The 16,408-nt window shown below is 38.5% G+C and overlaps 1 protein-coding gene across 1 annotated transcript in view; it reads right to left on the reverse strand.

The window, feature by feature from the left end:
- HIVEP2 (HIVEP zinc finger 2) overlaps positions 1 to 16,408 on the reverse strand; it is a 261,592-nt gene that overhangs the window by 9,201 nt on the left and 235,983 nt on the right. Inside the window, exons 6-8 of the mRNA XM_073575665.1 lie at positions 12,158 to 12,309; positions 7,002 to 7,177; positions 51 to 152 (exon numbers count right to left, since the gene is read on the reverse strand). Coding sequence (XP_073431766.1) covers positions 51 to 152; positions 7,002 to 7,177; positions 12,158 to 12,309 — 430 coding nt within the window. The remainder of the gene's footprint in view (positions 1 to 50; positions 153 to 7,001; positions 7,178 to 12,157; positions 12,310 to 16,408) is intronic.

Consider the following 16,408-nt stretch of genomic DNA (forward strand, 5'->3'; position numbering starts at 1 on the left):
TCCATCTTCTCATACCGACGCTGAAGAACCAAAATTAAAGTATGACGTACCTGACTCTTCTATTTCCGAATCATCTACAGATGTCATTGCTACTCCGAGCTCCAGGCACTTCTTCATGTGGGCTTTTGACTTCATATGTTTTGTCAGGTTTCCTTTAAAGACATAGGGAATCAGGTAAAATTAGCTAAGTGAGGAGCGCTATTGTAAATGATGGCATTATTCTCATATTTCTCTACAGACTGCGGAATGTAGAATAAAATAACAGACAAAAGAAAATGCTTAGACACATGGTTTTTATAGCTAATAATACAGTAATGAGGCCATAGGGCTGTGATATAATTTTGTTTTATGTGAAAGTATACAAATTAACATACTAGACAGAATTAATTACTGGACGATCATACGAGTCAGGTAACATTGAAATCATTTAACCTATTAAAGAAGTTTTTTGTTTTTTTTAAAGAAAAACAAAAACAACCCGCACTCTTCTTGCCCTCCACAGACCCAGCGCTGAGTTTCTACTTCTGCCCCTGGTGTCTGTATTTGTTTGCAGCGCGGACATCATATCAACAGTGCTGCACCAATTCCTAAAGCTCATCGGCTCTGCCCTAGTTGGGGGGGCACATATTGCTTAGTGCACCTTAACTCAGTTTCTTAATGTGAATTAAGTGCTGCAAACATTAACACACACCAGGCGGCTGAGTAGAGTCAAGTTGTTTTTTACTTTTCAGACAAACCGCAGATGGAAGACCGTTACATAAAAACACTTTAACGGGATTTTGCCTAACCCGTCCCCAACCCAGTATAGTGGCAAGTCAGTGCAAAAGAATTGTACGGCTGCCTGCATCAAGCAATTACACCCAAAGTTGCATTTCTCAAAAGAGTTGCCTATAAGTTATTTTTTTGCCTAGTCTTTACTGTATTGTGTTCATTTTTTTATGGAAGACATGGTCATTGTTTGACTATTTTTAACTATAATATATCTATCCTCTCTGTACTTGTATATTTTCCCTGTGGATAATAATGTGCACAGGCATTTCTTCCCTAAATTTTCACTCAAAAGGTATGATGACAGGACAACCTCTGAATACATTACAAGAGACAATTCATCCCACCTTTTCGCACGACAGTTTGCAGAATTGTTATTACTACAGTATTTCTGCACACAGAATTTGTTCTAGTGGTTGCTGTTAGATCCCATACCACATAAAGTCATCCAAACCTGCAGATTTCAGCCAGATCTAACAAACGTATGGAAGTCTCGAGACTCACTGCTGGCAAAGAAGTATCCTCACAACACGCAATGTGCATGATGTGAGGCTTCGCAAGTGACTGCAGACTTGTACCCTAAGGCAATGGAGATATGGCGCTACCAGAAGTGTCTGACTGTGGCATATTCTCCTCTACTCATTGAAAACACATGAATTCTCTGTAAAGCCTTATAATTGAATGAATAGGAAGGTTGGGAATGATAGCTCTAACATCTATCTAAACAAAAAGAAAAAGCTGTCAAAACATATCTACAGCAAAATGGTAACAATAAAAATTAAAAATCGCCACAGAAAAACAAACCTTTTCGCAGTTTGATTGACATAAAGGTAAAAAACTTAAAACTCTCAAAAATGGTAAAACAAACCAGTTTTGTTTTTACAGTTCTACATGTTTTTAGCCACAAAAATATACAAAATAAACTAGTTAAGTTTCGTATCGCCATAATTGTACCAATCTGAAGAACCATGTGGAAAAAGTAATTTTTTCCTGTGTAATGAAGAGCAGAAAAATGAGACGCAAAAAAAATTGCAGATGTTTTTCACCCCACTTGGAACTTTTTTTATCCCATTTATCAGCATATTAATATGGTAAAGTGAATCATGTGATTGAAAACTACAACAGTTCCTTAAAACTTAGCTCAAAAACAAGCTCCCAGAAAAATACAAAAAAAAAAGTTATGGTTCTTGGAAAAAACAAAAAGGAAAAAACTGAAAGGGTAAAAACGCAAATGTGCTCAGGAGCAGATAAATTAGCTCAATATTTACAGAATGTTTTAGAAGAAGTCTCACATTCTTAAGATTATCATTTTAAAACACATACATGTATGCACGCAGACACGTTCCTAAATATGTTCCTGCCCCAGTAATATGGGCCTATTTTCTGAAGTACCCGCTTGCATATTCTGAGTGCATTACAGTACAATAGAAACCTTGCATGTTTTACCTAACAATTAAAAGATTACATGAAGAGCAAAGTCGACTCGACATGATATAAGATTTCTATTACAGCTCGTATCGATTTCAAGGACTTCAATGCAAATCCCGGCTTCAATTAATAAAAGCATCCCTAGACCAGTGGCATCAAATGGAAGTCATTTTCTCTGCAAATGAATGTATGTGAACACTAGCTATCAGGACTTCATCAATAATGGATGTAGATACGGATGGAGAGGGCCACCGGGGAGACTGAGGGCCTTTACATTATTGATAAACTTGAAACTGACCCACTGAAAGGACCGTAAAAGCATACTTTTCTCTGAATACCTCTCTATTATACAGCTCGTGTCATCTTTGTTGGTAAGGCTGAACACATCAGCACAAACACTGCAGACGTTACCGCTGCAACAAATATCTGTCACTGAGACATGTGACTGCTCGGCACACTCACCGTAGACAGGTTGGCGTTCCTTGTTGTCTACGCATCACATAGATGTAGCAAGCAGTCTGAGGCCTTATATATTATCTATTGCCTGCTAATAAACATGATTTCAAATAACAGTAATTATATATTGTAGTCACTCAGCTTTTAAAGACAACAAGCTAAAATTTATTGAAGAGGACCCACCAACTGGTCACATATGATCAGTTTCTGATCCTGTTTTATACCTGTCGCTCCTTGAGTAATTTGTTCTTCATTGTTTTGTTGTTTTTTATTTTTCTGAGACATGGGCATTTTTACGTACTGCTAATTTTTATAGTCTTTACCAAAGGGGCGGTGCTCACGGGGCAATAATTCAAAGGAGCCTAAAGGCACACCCCAGAGAATCCTATGTGTGACACCCCTTTGGTTAAGATCATAAAAACTAGTACTAAAAAAAGACCCATATGGCAGGTTTAAAGGGATACTCAGGAGAGCAACGGGAATAATATAAGACCAAAAATGTACCACTTCTGACCTGGTGACAGGTCATCTTTAAGACTAGGGGCCCCTTTGATATTGATCATGGGTTTTAAAATTCTTTATTGAGTTTCATAGCAGACTAGTTAGAAAATCATCCCGGCGATGTGCAGTGCTATTGCTGCAATGGGTCGTGAGAGAGGAAGGGCCTAGTAAAATGTAAATGTCACTACAACTTGCACCCCTGATTATCATTTATGTAGTCACATAATTGATTCATGGTAAACATGGATTTATCATATATTGCTCATCTTCATAAACACGCCTTTATAAAGAAAATCTTATTTCTTTATATATACTCTGTTCTGTCTGTTTGCATTATGAACATGTGCTGATATAATAGGTTTCCTCTTAAATACGGCCCTAATACACAACAAAAAAAAGTCGGCCAAACCTGCTGATATCAGCAGGTTTGGACCCATAAATAATTTGTATGGGTACCTTCTAAATCGGAAACATAAAGATTTGGAGGTCGAAATTCAATTGCCTCATCCTTTTGTTCAGTGGGGAGAAGATACAGGCAGCGGCTCTCTCATAGAGTACCGGAGTGTTACGCCAAGTCTAGTGATAACGTGTATCGGGGTGTCAGGAAAGATAATGGTCAAATGAATGAAAGTTGGGCCGATAGCTATCTAATGTAGCTCGCAATTAAAACCTTCTGTGGGAATAATGGGTGGATAAGGATGCTGAGCTCTGGATAGTTGTTGGCAGAGGGAAGCATGAAGTACTACAAAAAAAGAAAAATAAGACCTGCACACCTTTTGTATTAAATTAATCCACAGGTGCACAAATATGCTATGTGGCCAATATACGGACATATACATACATGGTGTGTCAGCACACTGCGACTAATGAAAACATGAACTCCAATATTTTTCCTTTCCACTCCCTATTCAGTTGAGGCTGGTTTGGCACATGGAGATGTAGGACACCTAGTTGTTAGGGACCATCCATATTAAAATGGTCATCTTGACGTGGTTGGATGGCTTTTGCACTTTTTGATCCAAAAACGGTAACTACTGTAAGTACCTTATGTTATTAACGTTTACAGCAATAGTGGAGTTCATGTATTCATTAGTCGCAGTGTGTACATATATGTAAGAACACTGGCCACACAGCATATTTGTGCACTTGTGCATTAATTTAATTGAAGGTGTGAAGGTGTGTGGGGACTATTTTTTCTTTTATTATTTTTGTATCTGAATATATAATGTTTTGACATGTGGCTACTGCTTAATCATAATGGACCACAATGTAATTTGCTAATTATTTTTAGAGCATGGTGGTGTACGGTCAGGACGCTCGCTATATGTAATATGTGCAAACTACATCGCCATGAGACTCATTCTGTGGCTATATCTCCCAAATACTCGCTCATTTATTGTGCACAGATCTGAACGAGACAGTTTGGATGCATGGATTCGGTCTTGCTGAGATTTGCCGTGCGCAATCTATATTTCTATCACTTGCTGCTTAGCAACGAACGACAACCTGTCACTTTGTGAATGTTTAGTAGTACTAACATAATAACAGTTGGTAACCTTTCACGAGGAGCAAGTGAGCAACAACTAAGATCATTTTCATCTAAGGCAAAATTGAATTATTTTCTAATTATAACAGCTTCATTGCACAGATATAAATATATATATATATATATATATATACACATATATACATATAAATGTACATTTATTTATATTTATGGAGTATAGTACTACAAAAAGCTGATCATGCGCCGGAGTACTGTCAGAGTAAGGCCTCATTCAGACGTCTATGAATCACATGCTTGGAGATGTCTATTTTTGATTTGAGTTACGGATCAAATCACCAATTCAAGTCTATAGGTGGTCAGTCAGTTCATGGCATCACAGTCAGTTCATGGCATTAATGTACAATCCTTGTGTGGTCTGTGTATAACCTTGTATTGTACAGGAGAAGCGTTGTCATTTATTTATTTATTTATACAGAAAAATCATTAATGAAAATTCGAAACACTGACCAAACTTTGGTTGATACTTAGATATAAAACACTGATGAAACATGAACCATTATTCACATACAGGAGCATCTCACAAAATTAGAATATCATCAAAAAGTTAATTTATTTCAGTTCTTCAATACAGAAAGTGAAACTCATATATTCTATAGAGTCATTACTAACAGAGTGATCTATTTCACGTGTTTATTTCTGTTAATGTTGATGATTATGGCTTACAGCCAATGAAAGCCCAAAAGGCATTATCTCAGTAAATTAGAATACTTTATAACACCAGCTTGAAAAATGATTTTAAAATCCAAAATGTTGGCCTACTGAAATGTATGTTCAGTAAATGCACTCAATACTTGGTCGGGGCTCCTTTTGCATCAATTACTGCATCAATGCGGCATGGCATGGAGGCGATCATCCTGTGGCACTGCTGAGGTGTTATGGAAGCCCAGGTTGCTTTGATAGCAGCCTTCAGCTCCTCTGCATTGTGTTGTCTGGTGTCTCTCATCTTCCTCTTGACGGTAACCCATAGATTCTCTATGGGGCTAAGGTCAGGCGAGTTTGCTTGCCAATTAAGCACAGTGATACTGTTGTTTTTAAACCAGATATTGGTACTTTTTGCAGTGTGGACTGGTGCCAAATCCTGCTGGAGAATGAAATTTCCATCTCCAAAATGATTGTTGGCAGAGGGAAGCAAGAAGTGCTCTAAAATTTCCTGGTAGATGGTTGCGCTGACTTTGGTCTTGATAAAACACAGCGGACCTACACCAGCAGATGAGAATCTATTGGGTCTTGTCAAGAGGAAGATGAGAGACACCAGACCCAACAATGCAGACAAGCTGAATGCTGCTATCAAAGCAACCTGGGCTTCCATAACACCTCAGCAGTGCCACAGGCTGATCGTCTCCATGCCACACCGCATTGATGCAGTAACTGATGCAAAAGGAGCCCCGACCAAGTGCATTTACTGAACATACATATCAGTAGGCCAACAGTTCGGACTTTAAAAACATTTTTTCAAGCTGGTGTTATAAAGTATTAAAATTTACTGAGATAGTGACTCTTGGGTTTTCATTGGCTGTAAGCCATAATCATCAACATTAACAGAAATAAACACTTGAAATAGATCACTCTATTTGCAATGACTCTATATAATATATGAGTTTCACTTTTTGTATTGAAGAACTGAAATAAACTAAATTTTTGATGATATTCTAATTTTGTGAGATGCACCTGTATGTGTAAAATCACTAACAACAATGTAATAATAATAATAATAATAATAATATTAACAATTACCTCCAATTAGAAATGTAGTATAGTTTTTCTGATTCGCGTTGTCTCTTTCGTCATGTGCAGGCCCATAACTATAGATACCTAAAGTCTTGCAATGTCTACACATGAGGAAAGAGACATAGAGAATCAGAAGAACTAACTACATTTCTAATTGGAGGTATTTGCTATTATTATTATTACATTGTTAGTCATTGTTAGTTTGTTTACTGTAAGTGACATTTGCATTTTGATGTAACGCCGTCTCATGTGCAGCACCATGGAATTAATGGTGCTATATAAATAATAATAATTACACCTACTATATATTGGGATAGGATCTTGCAGATGGGAATACCACTTTAAAGAATATCTGATATAGGTGACTTCTATTACATATCAGCACAAAGAACTTCATCAAACAAGCCATTGTAGATAGCTGAAGTTAGCATATAGTAGTACACAAAATCACGAGATTTCTAAAGCTACATAATAAACGCCAGGGATACATGTGCCCGTCCTACACACCGCACAGCTTGCGGTAACCAACATTACACTGGAGATTGCTATTTACCTTTAGTTTTAAAAGCAAAGTTGCACAGTTTGCACACATAAGGCCGTACATCCGTGTGGGTGCGGATATGCTTCTTAAGCATGCTTGGTTTCTTACAGCGTATGCCACATTCTTCACATATGTACTTTCCACGACCTCTCCCTCGCACATATACATAGTCTTCATTGGATTTAAAACTGTTGGTCACAAAAACACAAAAACAAAGACAAATTTGTTGCTTCACTCAATGCTTGTAAAATGACACAACACATTCGGGAGCGATGAGACAGAAGTAATGGATATATGCTAACCTGCTTCCACCAAAACTAAGGCTATGTTCACACTTGCGTTTGGGTGCTCTGCGTAGGGCTGCATGCTTCTTCCCTTCAGATCCGCATAGATGCGCATGCGTCCTGCGTACCTATCTTTAACATTGGGTAAGCAGGGAGCATTTTGACATGCCCGCCGACCGCACAGAAACGAAACATGAGTATGCTCATACCCCATATGTGAGGGCAAACCACTGTTTGGGTGCATGGCAGAGCTCGGAAGGGAAGGAGCGCCATTTTAATTTTCAATGCAAAATTGGCTGGAATTTTGCCCCAACCCTAACTTTAGCCCCAAAGCTAACCCTAACTTTAGCCCCAACCCCTAACCCTAACTTTAGCCCCAACTCCAACTCTAACCCTTACAAGAAAATGGAAACACATTTTTTTATTTTTCCCTAACTAAGGAGGTGGTAAAGGGGAGTTTGATTTACTATTTATAACCGGTATTTATAGCGGGTTTTTATGTTTGGCAGCTGTCACACACAAAAGATGCTTTTTATTGCAAAAAATTGTTTTTGCATCACATTTTGAGAGCTATAATTTTTCTATATTTTGGCCCACAGAGTCATGTGAGGTCTTGTTTTTTTGCGGGACGAGTTGACGTTTTTATTGGTACCATTTTCAGGCACATTACATTTTTTTTGGTCGCTTTTTATTCCGATTTTTGGAAGGCAAAATGAAAAAAACAGCAATTCATGAAATTCTTTTTTTTGGGGGGGGGGCCTTTATACCGTTCCGCGTGTGGTAAAATTGATAAAGCAGTTTTATCTTTAGGTCAGTACGATGACAGTGATACCTCATTTATATCATCCTTGTTATGTTTTGAAACTTTTATACAACAAAAACTATTTTATACAAAAAATATAATTATTTTTGCATCGCTTTATTCTGAGAGCTATAATTTTTTACTTTTCCGATGATGGAGCTATATGGCAGCTTGTTTTTGCGGGACAACATGACGTTTTCAGCGGTACCACATTTATTTATATCCGTCTTTTTGATCGCGTGTTTTTCCACTTTTTGTTCGGTGGTATGATGATAAAGCATTTTTTTGCCTTTTTTTTTTTAACGGTGTTCACTAAAGGGGGTAACTAGTGGAACAGTTTTATGGGTCGGGTCGTTACAGATGCGGGGATACCAAATATGTGTACTTTTATTGGTGAGATTTTTTTATTTAAATATTTATTTATTGATGGAATAAATATTGATTTTTTTATTATTATTTTTTAAAATATTTTTACAATTATTTAAAAACATTTTTTTTATTTAATTCTTACTTTTACACCTTGGCCTACTATGGGACACTCATTTTGTGCAGCCTGATCGCTTCTATAGCATGCATATATGCATATGCACTGCGCATGGCAGGAAGTCTCTCAGCTTTGGAAACCCGCATGTCATCATGACGCGGGGTCTCCAATCCAAAGGAAGAGGGGCTGTCACAGCTGACAGACCCTCTGCCTGCTCCTGGAACACTGCGATCATGTTTGATCGCAGTATGCCAGGGGTTAAAGTGCCAGGAGCGGTCAGTGACCGCTCCTGGCACTTAGTGCCGGGTGTCGGCTGTGAGGATTCTCCAGTGTCAGCATCGGGAGTGGAAAATGTTTTTTCGTGACATACTGGGCTTCATGTTAGTCGTAAATTTAGGTCGATAATTTTCGCATTTATTTGTGAAAAAAACAGAAATTTGGCAAAAATTTAGAAAATTTTGCAATTTTCAAATTTTGAATTTTTATTCTGTTAAACCAGAGAGTTATGTGACACAAAGTGGCTACTAAATAACATTGCCCACATGTCTACTTTACATCAGCACAATTTTGTAAACAAAATTTTTTTTATTAGGAAGTTATAAGGGTTAAAAGTTGACCAGTGATTTCTCATTTTTACAACAAAATTTACAAAACCATTTTTTTTAGGGACCACCTCACATTTGAAGTCACTTTGAGGGGTCTATATGGCAGAAAATACCAAAAGTGACACCATTCTAAAAACTGCACCCCTCAAGCTAATCAAAACTATATTCAAGAAGATTATTAACCCTTCAGGTGTTTCACAGTAACTAAAGCAACGTGGAAAGAAAAAATGGACATTTTAATTTTTCCAACAAAAATTTTCTTTTACCATCAATTTTTTCATTTTAACATGGGCAACAGATAAAATGGATCCTAAAATTTGTTGGGCAATTTCTCCTGAGTACACCGATACCTCATATGTGGTCATAAACCACTGTTTGGGTGCATGTCAGGGGTCAGAAGGGAAGGAGCGCCATTTGACTTTTTGAATGGAAAACATGCTGGAATATTTAGCGGCTGCCATGTCACGTTTGGAGAGCCCTTGTGTGCCTAAACATTGGAGCTCCCCCACAAGTGACCCCATTTTGGAAACTAGACCCCCCAAGGAACTTATCTAGATGCATAGTGATCACTTTGAACCCCCAGGTGCTTCACAAATTGATCCGTAAAAAAAAGTACTTTTTTTTTTCACAAAAATTTTCTTTTAGCCTCAGTTTTTTCATTTTCACATGGGCAACAGGATAAAATGGATGATAAATTTGTTGAGCAATTTCTCCTGAGTACACAGATACCTCATATGTGGTCATAATCTACTCTTTGGGCGCACGGCAGGGTCCGGAAGGGAGGAGCGCTATTTGACTTTTTTAATCGAAAATTAGTTCCAATCGTTATCGGACACCATATTGTGTTTGGAGAGGCCCTGTGTGCCTAAACAGTGAAAAACCCCCACAAGTGACACCATTTTGGAAACTTCACCCCTTATGGAACTTATCTAGATGTGTAGTGAGCACTTTGAACCCCCAAGTGCTTCACAAAAGTTTATAACGCAAAGCAGTGAAAATAAAAAATAATTTTTTTCCCTCAAAAATGATTTTTTAGCACGCTATTTTTTATTTTCACAAGGGTAACAGGAGAAATTGGACCACAAAAGTTGTTGTCCAGTTTGTCCTGAGTACACCGATACCCCATATGTGGGAGGGGAACCACTATTTGGGCGCTCGTCAGGGCTCAGAATGGAAGGAGAACCATTTGACTTTTTGAAATGAAAATTACCTCTAATCGTTAGCGGACACCATGTCGTGTTTGGTGAGCCCCTGCGTGCCTAAACATTGGAGCACCCCCACAAATGACCCCATTTTGGAAACTAGACCCCCTAAGGAACTTATCTAGATGCATAGTGAGCACTTTGAACCCCCAAGTGCTTCACAAACGTTTATAACGCAGTACCGTGAAAATAAAAAATATTTTTTTTTCCTCAAAAAATTATTTTTTAGTGCGCAATGTTTTATTTTCACAAGGGTACCAGGAGAAACTGGACCCCAAAAGTTGTTGTCCAGGTTGTTCCGTGTACGCTGGTACCCCATATGTGGGGGGAACCACTGTTTGGGCACACGTCGGGGCTCGGAAGGGAAGTAGTGACGCTATGAAATTCTGACTTTGATGGAATGGTCTGCGGGCGTCATGTTACATTTGCAGAGCCCCTGATGTACCTAAACTGTGGAAACCCCCCACAAGTGACCCCATTTTGGAAACTAGACCCCCAAGGAACTTATCTAGATGTGTGGTGAGCACCTTGAATCCCCAAGTGCTTCACAGAGGTTTATAACGCAGAGCCGTGAAAATAAAAAATCATTTTTTTCCTAAAAAACGCTGATACTCCATATGTTGGGGTAAACCACTGTTTGGGCACAAGTTGGGGCTTGGAAGGGAGGGAGCACCGTTTTACTTTTTGAACGCAAAATTGGCTGGAATCAGTGGTTGCACCATGTCGTGTTTGGAGACCCCCTGATGTGCCTAAACAGTGGAAACCCCTCAATTCTATCTCCAACCCTAACCCCAACACACCCCTAACCACAGCCCTAACCCCAACACATCCCTAACCCTAATCCCAACCGTAACCCTAACCCCAACACACCCCTAACCCTACCAACGCACATTGCCGCCGTCAGTTGGTATCGGGGGCTGATCGGCCCCGTGAGTCATGGGGGGGTCGGATCTGGGTCTCCAGCCATGTCCGATGCTACTGCAGCATCGGCCATGGCTGGATTGTGATATTTCATCAATTTTCATTGATGAAATATTACTATCTCTCTGATTGGCTGCTTCACTTTTAACAGCCAATCAGAGCGATCTTAGCCACGTGGTGAAGAACAAAGCCCCCTGTATCTGTGGGTTGGGTGACCTTTTAGTGACCCCGGTCACCCGACCCGCAGGGGGGCTTTGAAGTCATGATGCCACATAGGCGTCACTGGTCAGATTGGCACAGGTTTTCATGACGCCTATATGGCGTCATTGGTTGGGAAGGTTAAAGGAATTCAGTCAGGCGACTCATACTGCCCTAACTACAAGCGTGAATCAAAGCACGACTGCAGCCAGGTATATTATTCTATGAAATGCTCTGGCATTTAGTTGCAGGGAAAATATACTTTGACGATTCAGCCGGGCACTGTAGCTAAAGATAAGACTAGCCTGGCGCTGCCTCCAGCCGGCTCTTCTCAGCACCATTGCAGATGATTGCCGAGTCTTTCCCTCACTTGTACATAGAGAGAGACCTGACAATCTGCTGCAGCATTAGCGAAGCCATTTAAGCCTTTTATTGGTCTGGACAACTTTTAACAATGAAGTCATAAAAGTCCCTATGGTATGGGAATACGTGTCTTCATGCACAATGATTCACGTTACATGTCTAGAAAAATAAACTTGTATAGATGTGATTAAAAGAAGTGTAAAGATCATAAAATCCTAATAACACAACATCGCCATTGCAAAGATGAACTTATTTTTTCATATGACAAATATTGTCCTTTTATTTGTAAGTAAATGAATGTTATCTTACCCTCCTTCAAATATTTTTATCCTCATAGGTTCTGTTTGTTTAGCTGAAATATCTTTCTCTCCATGACTTTCTCCCTTTGTCCTTTCTTTGCTGTTTCCAGCGGTCTTCTTTTCAAGTTTACTGGTAACCAGTAGGGACGGCTCAGGTTTCATCTAAGTCATAAAAATAAATAACAAGAAAGTTGTTGTATTTTTTGTAATCTAATTATATGCCTCTCCTTTAACTCTATCAATCTTAATTTCTCTTTTTGGATTTTAAGAGAAGGTAGGTTAAATTCCCGAATTATTCTGGATTGCCCATACACGATAATCATCAGGGTGGTCTACTCTGTAGTGGCATTGTAAAATATCACTGCACGATAGAGCAGGAGCAAGAGCGTGAAGCCAGCTGTAAGACACAGCCAGACTCCACACAGAAAGGGCAGAGCTGGTTTGTTACTGTCTCTACCTTCCCGACCGCTGTATACAGAGCTCTAAACAATTGTGAACCAACCAAAAGTACAAAGAAAGATATTTAAAAGAATATTTTTATTGAAAATAAATAAAAAAAAAGTACCAAAAAATAATACGTAAAATGAGCCGGAAGAAGGCTCATTTAGCCAAAACGTACGCAGGGACTCCTGGCGCCGCAGTACTCTATTGGTAAATAGTTTATTTGACCTTTTACTCACCCATTCTGTGTTTTGTGACTTACTTCACTTCATTGTTACTTTATTTTGAATCATGACTTCTTACTATTGATTGTGACGCTTTCTATGAGTGGGTTGTATGTTAATCTTACCTTATTGTATATAACCCCTTTTGGGATATTACTGTTGGTGCCATCTTGTGGCTGACTCTGATAAATTGACATTTTTACATCTTATTTTTTTGGTACTATTTTTTTATTGATTTTCAATGAAAAATATTCTTTTAAATATCTTTCTTTGTACTTTTGGTTTGTACACACCTCTTTTGGTATATGAATTTTAGTTTGCACTGTGGTGTTTCATTTATATTTTTCACATGATGCTTCATTTTGTAGAGCTCCAAACAAATGCTGTGTATACAGTAATAAGAAATGCTGATGAAGTTTCCTTCTCCAGATCCAATGGTCTGGGGATGAAGCAGGAACTGCTGGATTCTAGGAAATGAATTTGCATTGCAGCTGGGCTTAAGATAACCAGCCCCAGTTACAAGGGAAGTCAGATTTTAAAAATGTATTTAAATACTTCTCAGAGATCTGTCCTGACCTTATGGAAGGCATATGTGAAATAAGCAAATAAAAAAAAGATAAATAAACAAATAAAAAGCAGGGGAAAAGAATAGAGAAAAAGAAGCAATGTAGAAAGAAAAATGTATCAGATATTTAAACATAATCGTTAAGGAAAGGGGGAAAGAGGAACACATTTGAAAATGTATTTGTGTTGTCCTTTTTGGTCACCAAAAAAAGGAAAAGTGAAAAACACCATTTCCTCTATTTTCCAACAAGTATCGCCCAATATTGGTCAAAAAATATAAAAAGATATTCTAAAAATAACATAAAATTTAGGTCCCACTTATCACAAAAAAATGCAAAAATTCAGTGAATCTCAAAAAAAAAAAAAACTGTTACAGCTCTCTAAATCGGGCAAAAAATCTGAAAATGTGTCTTGTCTTGAACTGGTTTCTGCTCCCTGACACAGAACTCCCAACTCTTCACACAGTTCCCAAACATGTGTCCCTCTAGTGTAGACTGCAAGTTTATCATTAAGAGGAATCATTCATGGGGTTTTTTCTAGCCCATTTGAGTAAAGTATAATGTAGGGGGAAAGATCCTGATTCCAGCAATTTATTACCTATTTGGCTGCTTGCGGCAGTTTTGATAAAATCAGGTCTAGCAACTCTCTAAATGTTGACCTCTGTAACACCGCCCATACCAGTGATTGGCAGCTTTCTGCCTATATGCAGTGTACACAGAAAGCTGCCAATCCGTGGTGGGGTGTGGTTACACAGAGCTCATGAATATGGAGGACCACCTGGCAGGAATTTTACTAGTCCTCTAATGTTACTCTCCTATTGATAAAATAGTGATTTCACGAAACTTTCAGCAAGTGGCCCAGTAAGTGACACATCACTGGAATCAGGGTCCCTGTTTCTACATTACAATGCCCTCCGAATAGGTGATAAAAATTGGGTGGTGGGAAGCAGCAATTTGTACTTAATACAAATATGTACCAGACAACTTTTGTAAACTGCTACCAGAGACATCAAATTAAAGTGCACCTGTCAGCAGTTTTGGCCACTATAAGATGCAGCCACTGTCTTTCAGGGCTTATCTAGAGCATTCCATAATGCTGAAGATAAGCCCCTGGTTCGACCTGAAAGATAAGAAAAATAAGTTTTATTATACTCACCTGGGGGGAGGCGGTCTGGTGCAGTGCGGTCCGTTGGGTGTCGCAGGTCTGGGTCCGGCGCCTCCCATCTACTTGTGACACCGCACTCCTGCTTGCTTCATGGCTCCCCGGCATCACACTACTGCACAGGCGTACTTCTCTGCCCTACTGCATCGCAAGAAGATGGGAGGCGCCAGACCCGGACCTGCGACACCCATCGGACCGGACAGCACCAGACCGCCCCCCCCCCCCGGTGAGTATAATAAAACTTATTTTTCTTATCTTGCAGGTCGGATCAGGGGATTATCTACAGCATTATAGAATGCTGTAGATAAGCTCTGAAAGGCAGTGGCCACATCTTATAGCCACCAAAACAGGTGGCAGGTTCCCTTTAAAAAAGCGATAGTGTTAACCTTTGACAATTTCACAATACAATAAAAAAATGTAAACGCTAAAATATAGGAAACTCAAACTTATAAATCTGGTACCACCGTCATGGTACTGACCTAAAGAATCATTTTGACATGTCACCTTTACTGCGTAATGACCAAAAGGAGGAGAAGAAAACATTACAATATCAAAATACCAAAACAATGACATTCCAGCATAAGTATGTAAGTACAAAATATACAATGGGAGACAATATATTAAGGAATAAACCCTAATCATATATACATTTCTCATATTCTTAGGGTTTATTCTTTAATATACTGTCACCCGTATCTGTGTATGGGATCTATTTATTATTATTTCTGTATATTTGAGTATCAGCGTTATGGAACTTTTATCTTTAGATTTTAATTGTTTTTATGGAGTACTGATGTTTGGTTTTCTATCAAATATATTTCATGTTATATATAGGCGTGAACACCGATATTGTAATGTTTTCTTCTCCTCCTTTTTGGTCATTAAATGTTGCTCTGATGTAGCACTCTAATAATATATCCTTGGGCTGTGTAACAACTGATACTTATATATTCTGTACAATGAACGCCATAAAAACAAAACCCACAAAACATTGTCAAAACTGATTTTTGTGGAATTTTTCCCTGTTCTTTTATCAGTGTATTATGATAAAATGAATGGTGGCATTCAAAATTACAACTCACCCAGTAAAAAAAAACCCTCATACGGCTATGTCGATTGAAAAAAAAAACGTTGTGACTCTTGGAAGAAGGGGAGAAGGAAACAAAACCTCCTGTGTTTTTACTAAACAAAAAAAAAAATCTGGAGAAAATGTGATCAAAACATAATAAAAATGCTATATGTGGGAATTCGGTCATTCAAAGTGATTCCTCTTTGCTGTGATGTAGCTCCTCTACACAGTGCGAATTAGGACTAATAATTGATAGCCCCTGGCGTAGATACTAAGTGTATCCATAGGGCACCATTGGCGTGAAGGAGGTCAAAAGAACACTCTGTTTGGCTGGTATATGTGAGTATAAAGTAGTAGACTATGCTATTCCATTTTTAGTATGCAGTAAAAAAAATGAAACGCATGGTTTACCTACTGTATGTCTTCTACAACCGATGTCCATGGGTACATGGATGCGTATGTATAAAGCTTTTACTGACTTACATACAAAACAGAGGCCAGTAACACAATGTGAACAGAGCCATGATACATGTGAATATAAATATATGTCTATATATTACTAATTGCTCATAGGGCTAGCTGGTTAGGATAAGACTCTGTTCAGACCAAGTTCGTTCTACATGTTCTGCACATACGTCAGATAAAAAATTCCTAAAGTATGTGCCAATTGTACATGGTTTCTAGCACAGTGAAAAATAAGTATAGTCATATACCAAAGGCAGCCTTTTGGTCCATGATATCCTATGGATTCGTTTGGCTTATACAATGGGTGTAATGTGAGCATACTCTTATATGTATTTTA

This window comes from Dendrobates tinctorius, unplaced genomic scaffold, assembly GCF_039654945.1.
Source record: "Dendrobates tinctorius isolate UK_male_01 unplaced genomic scaffold, ASM3965494v1 ptg000046l, whole genome shotgun sequence".
NCBI classification, from domain to species: domain Eukaryota; kingdom Metazoa; phylum Chordata; class Amphibia; order Anura; family Dendrobatidae; genus Dendrobates; species Dendrobates tinctorius.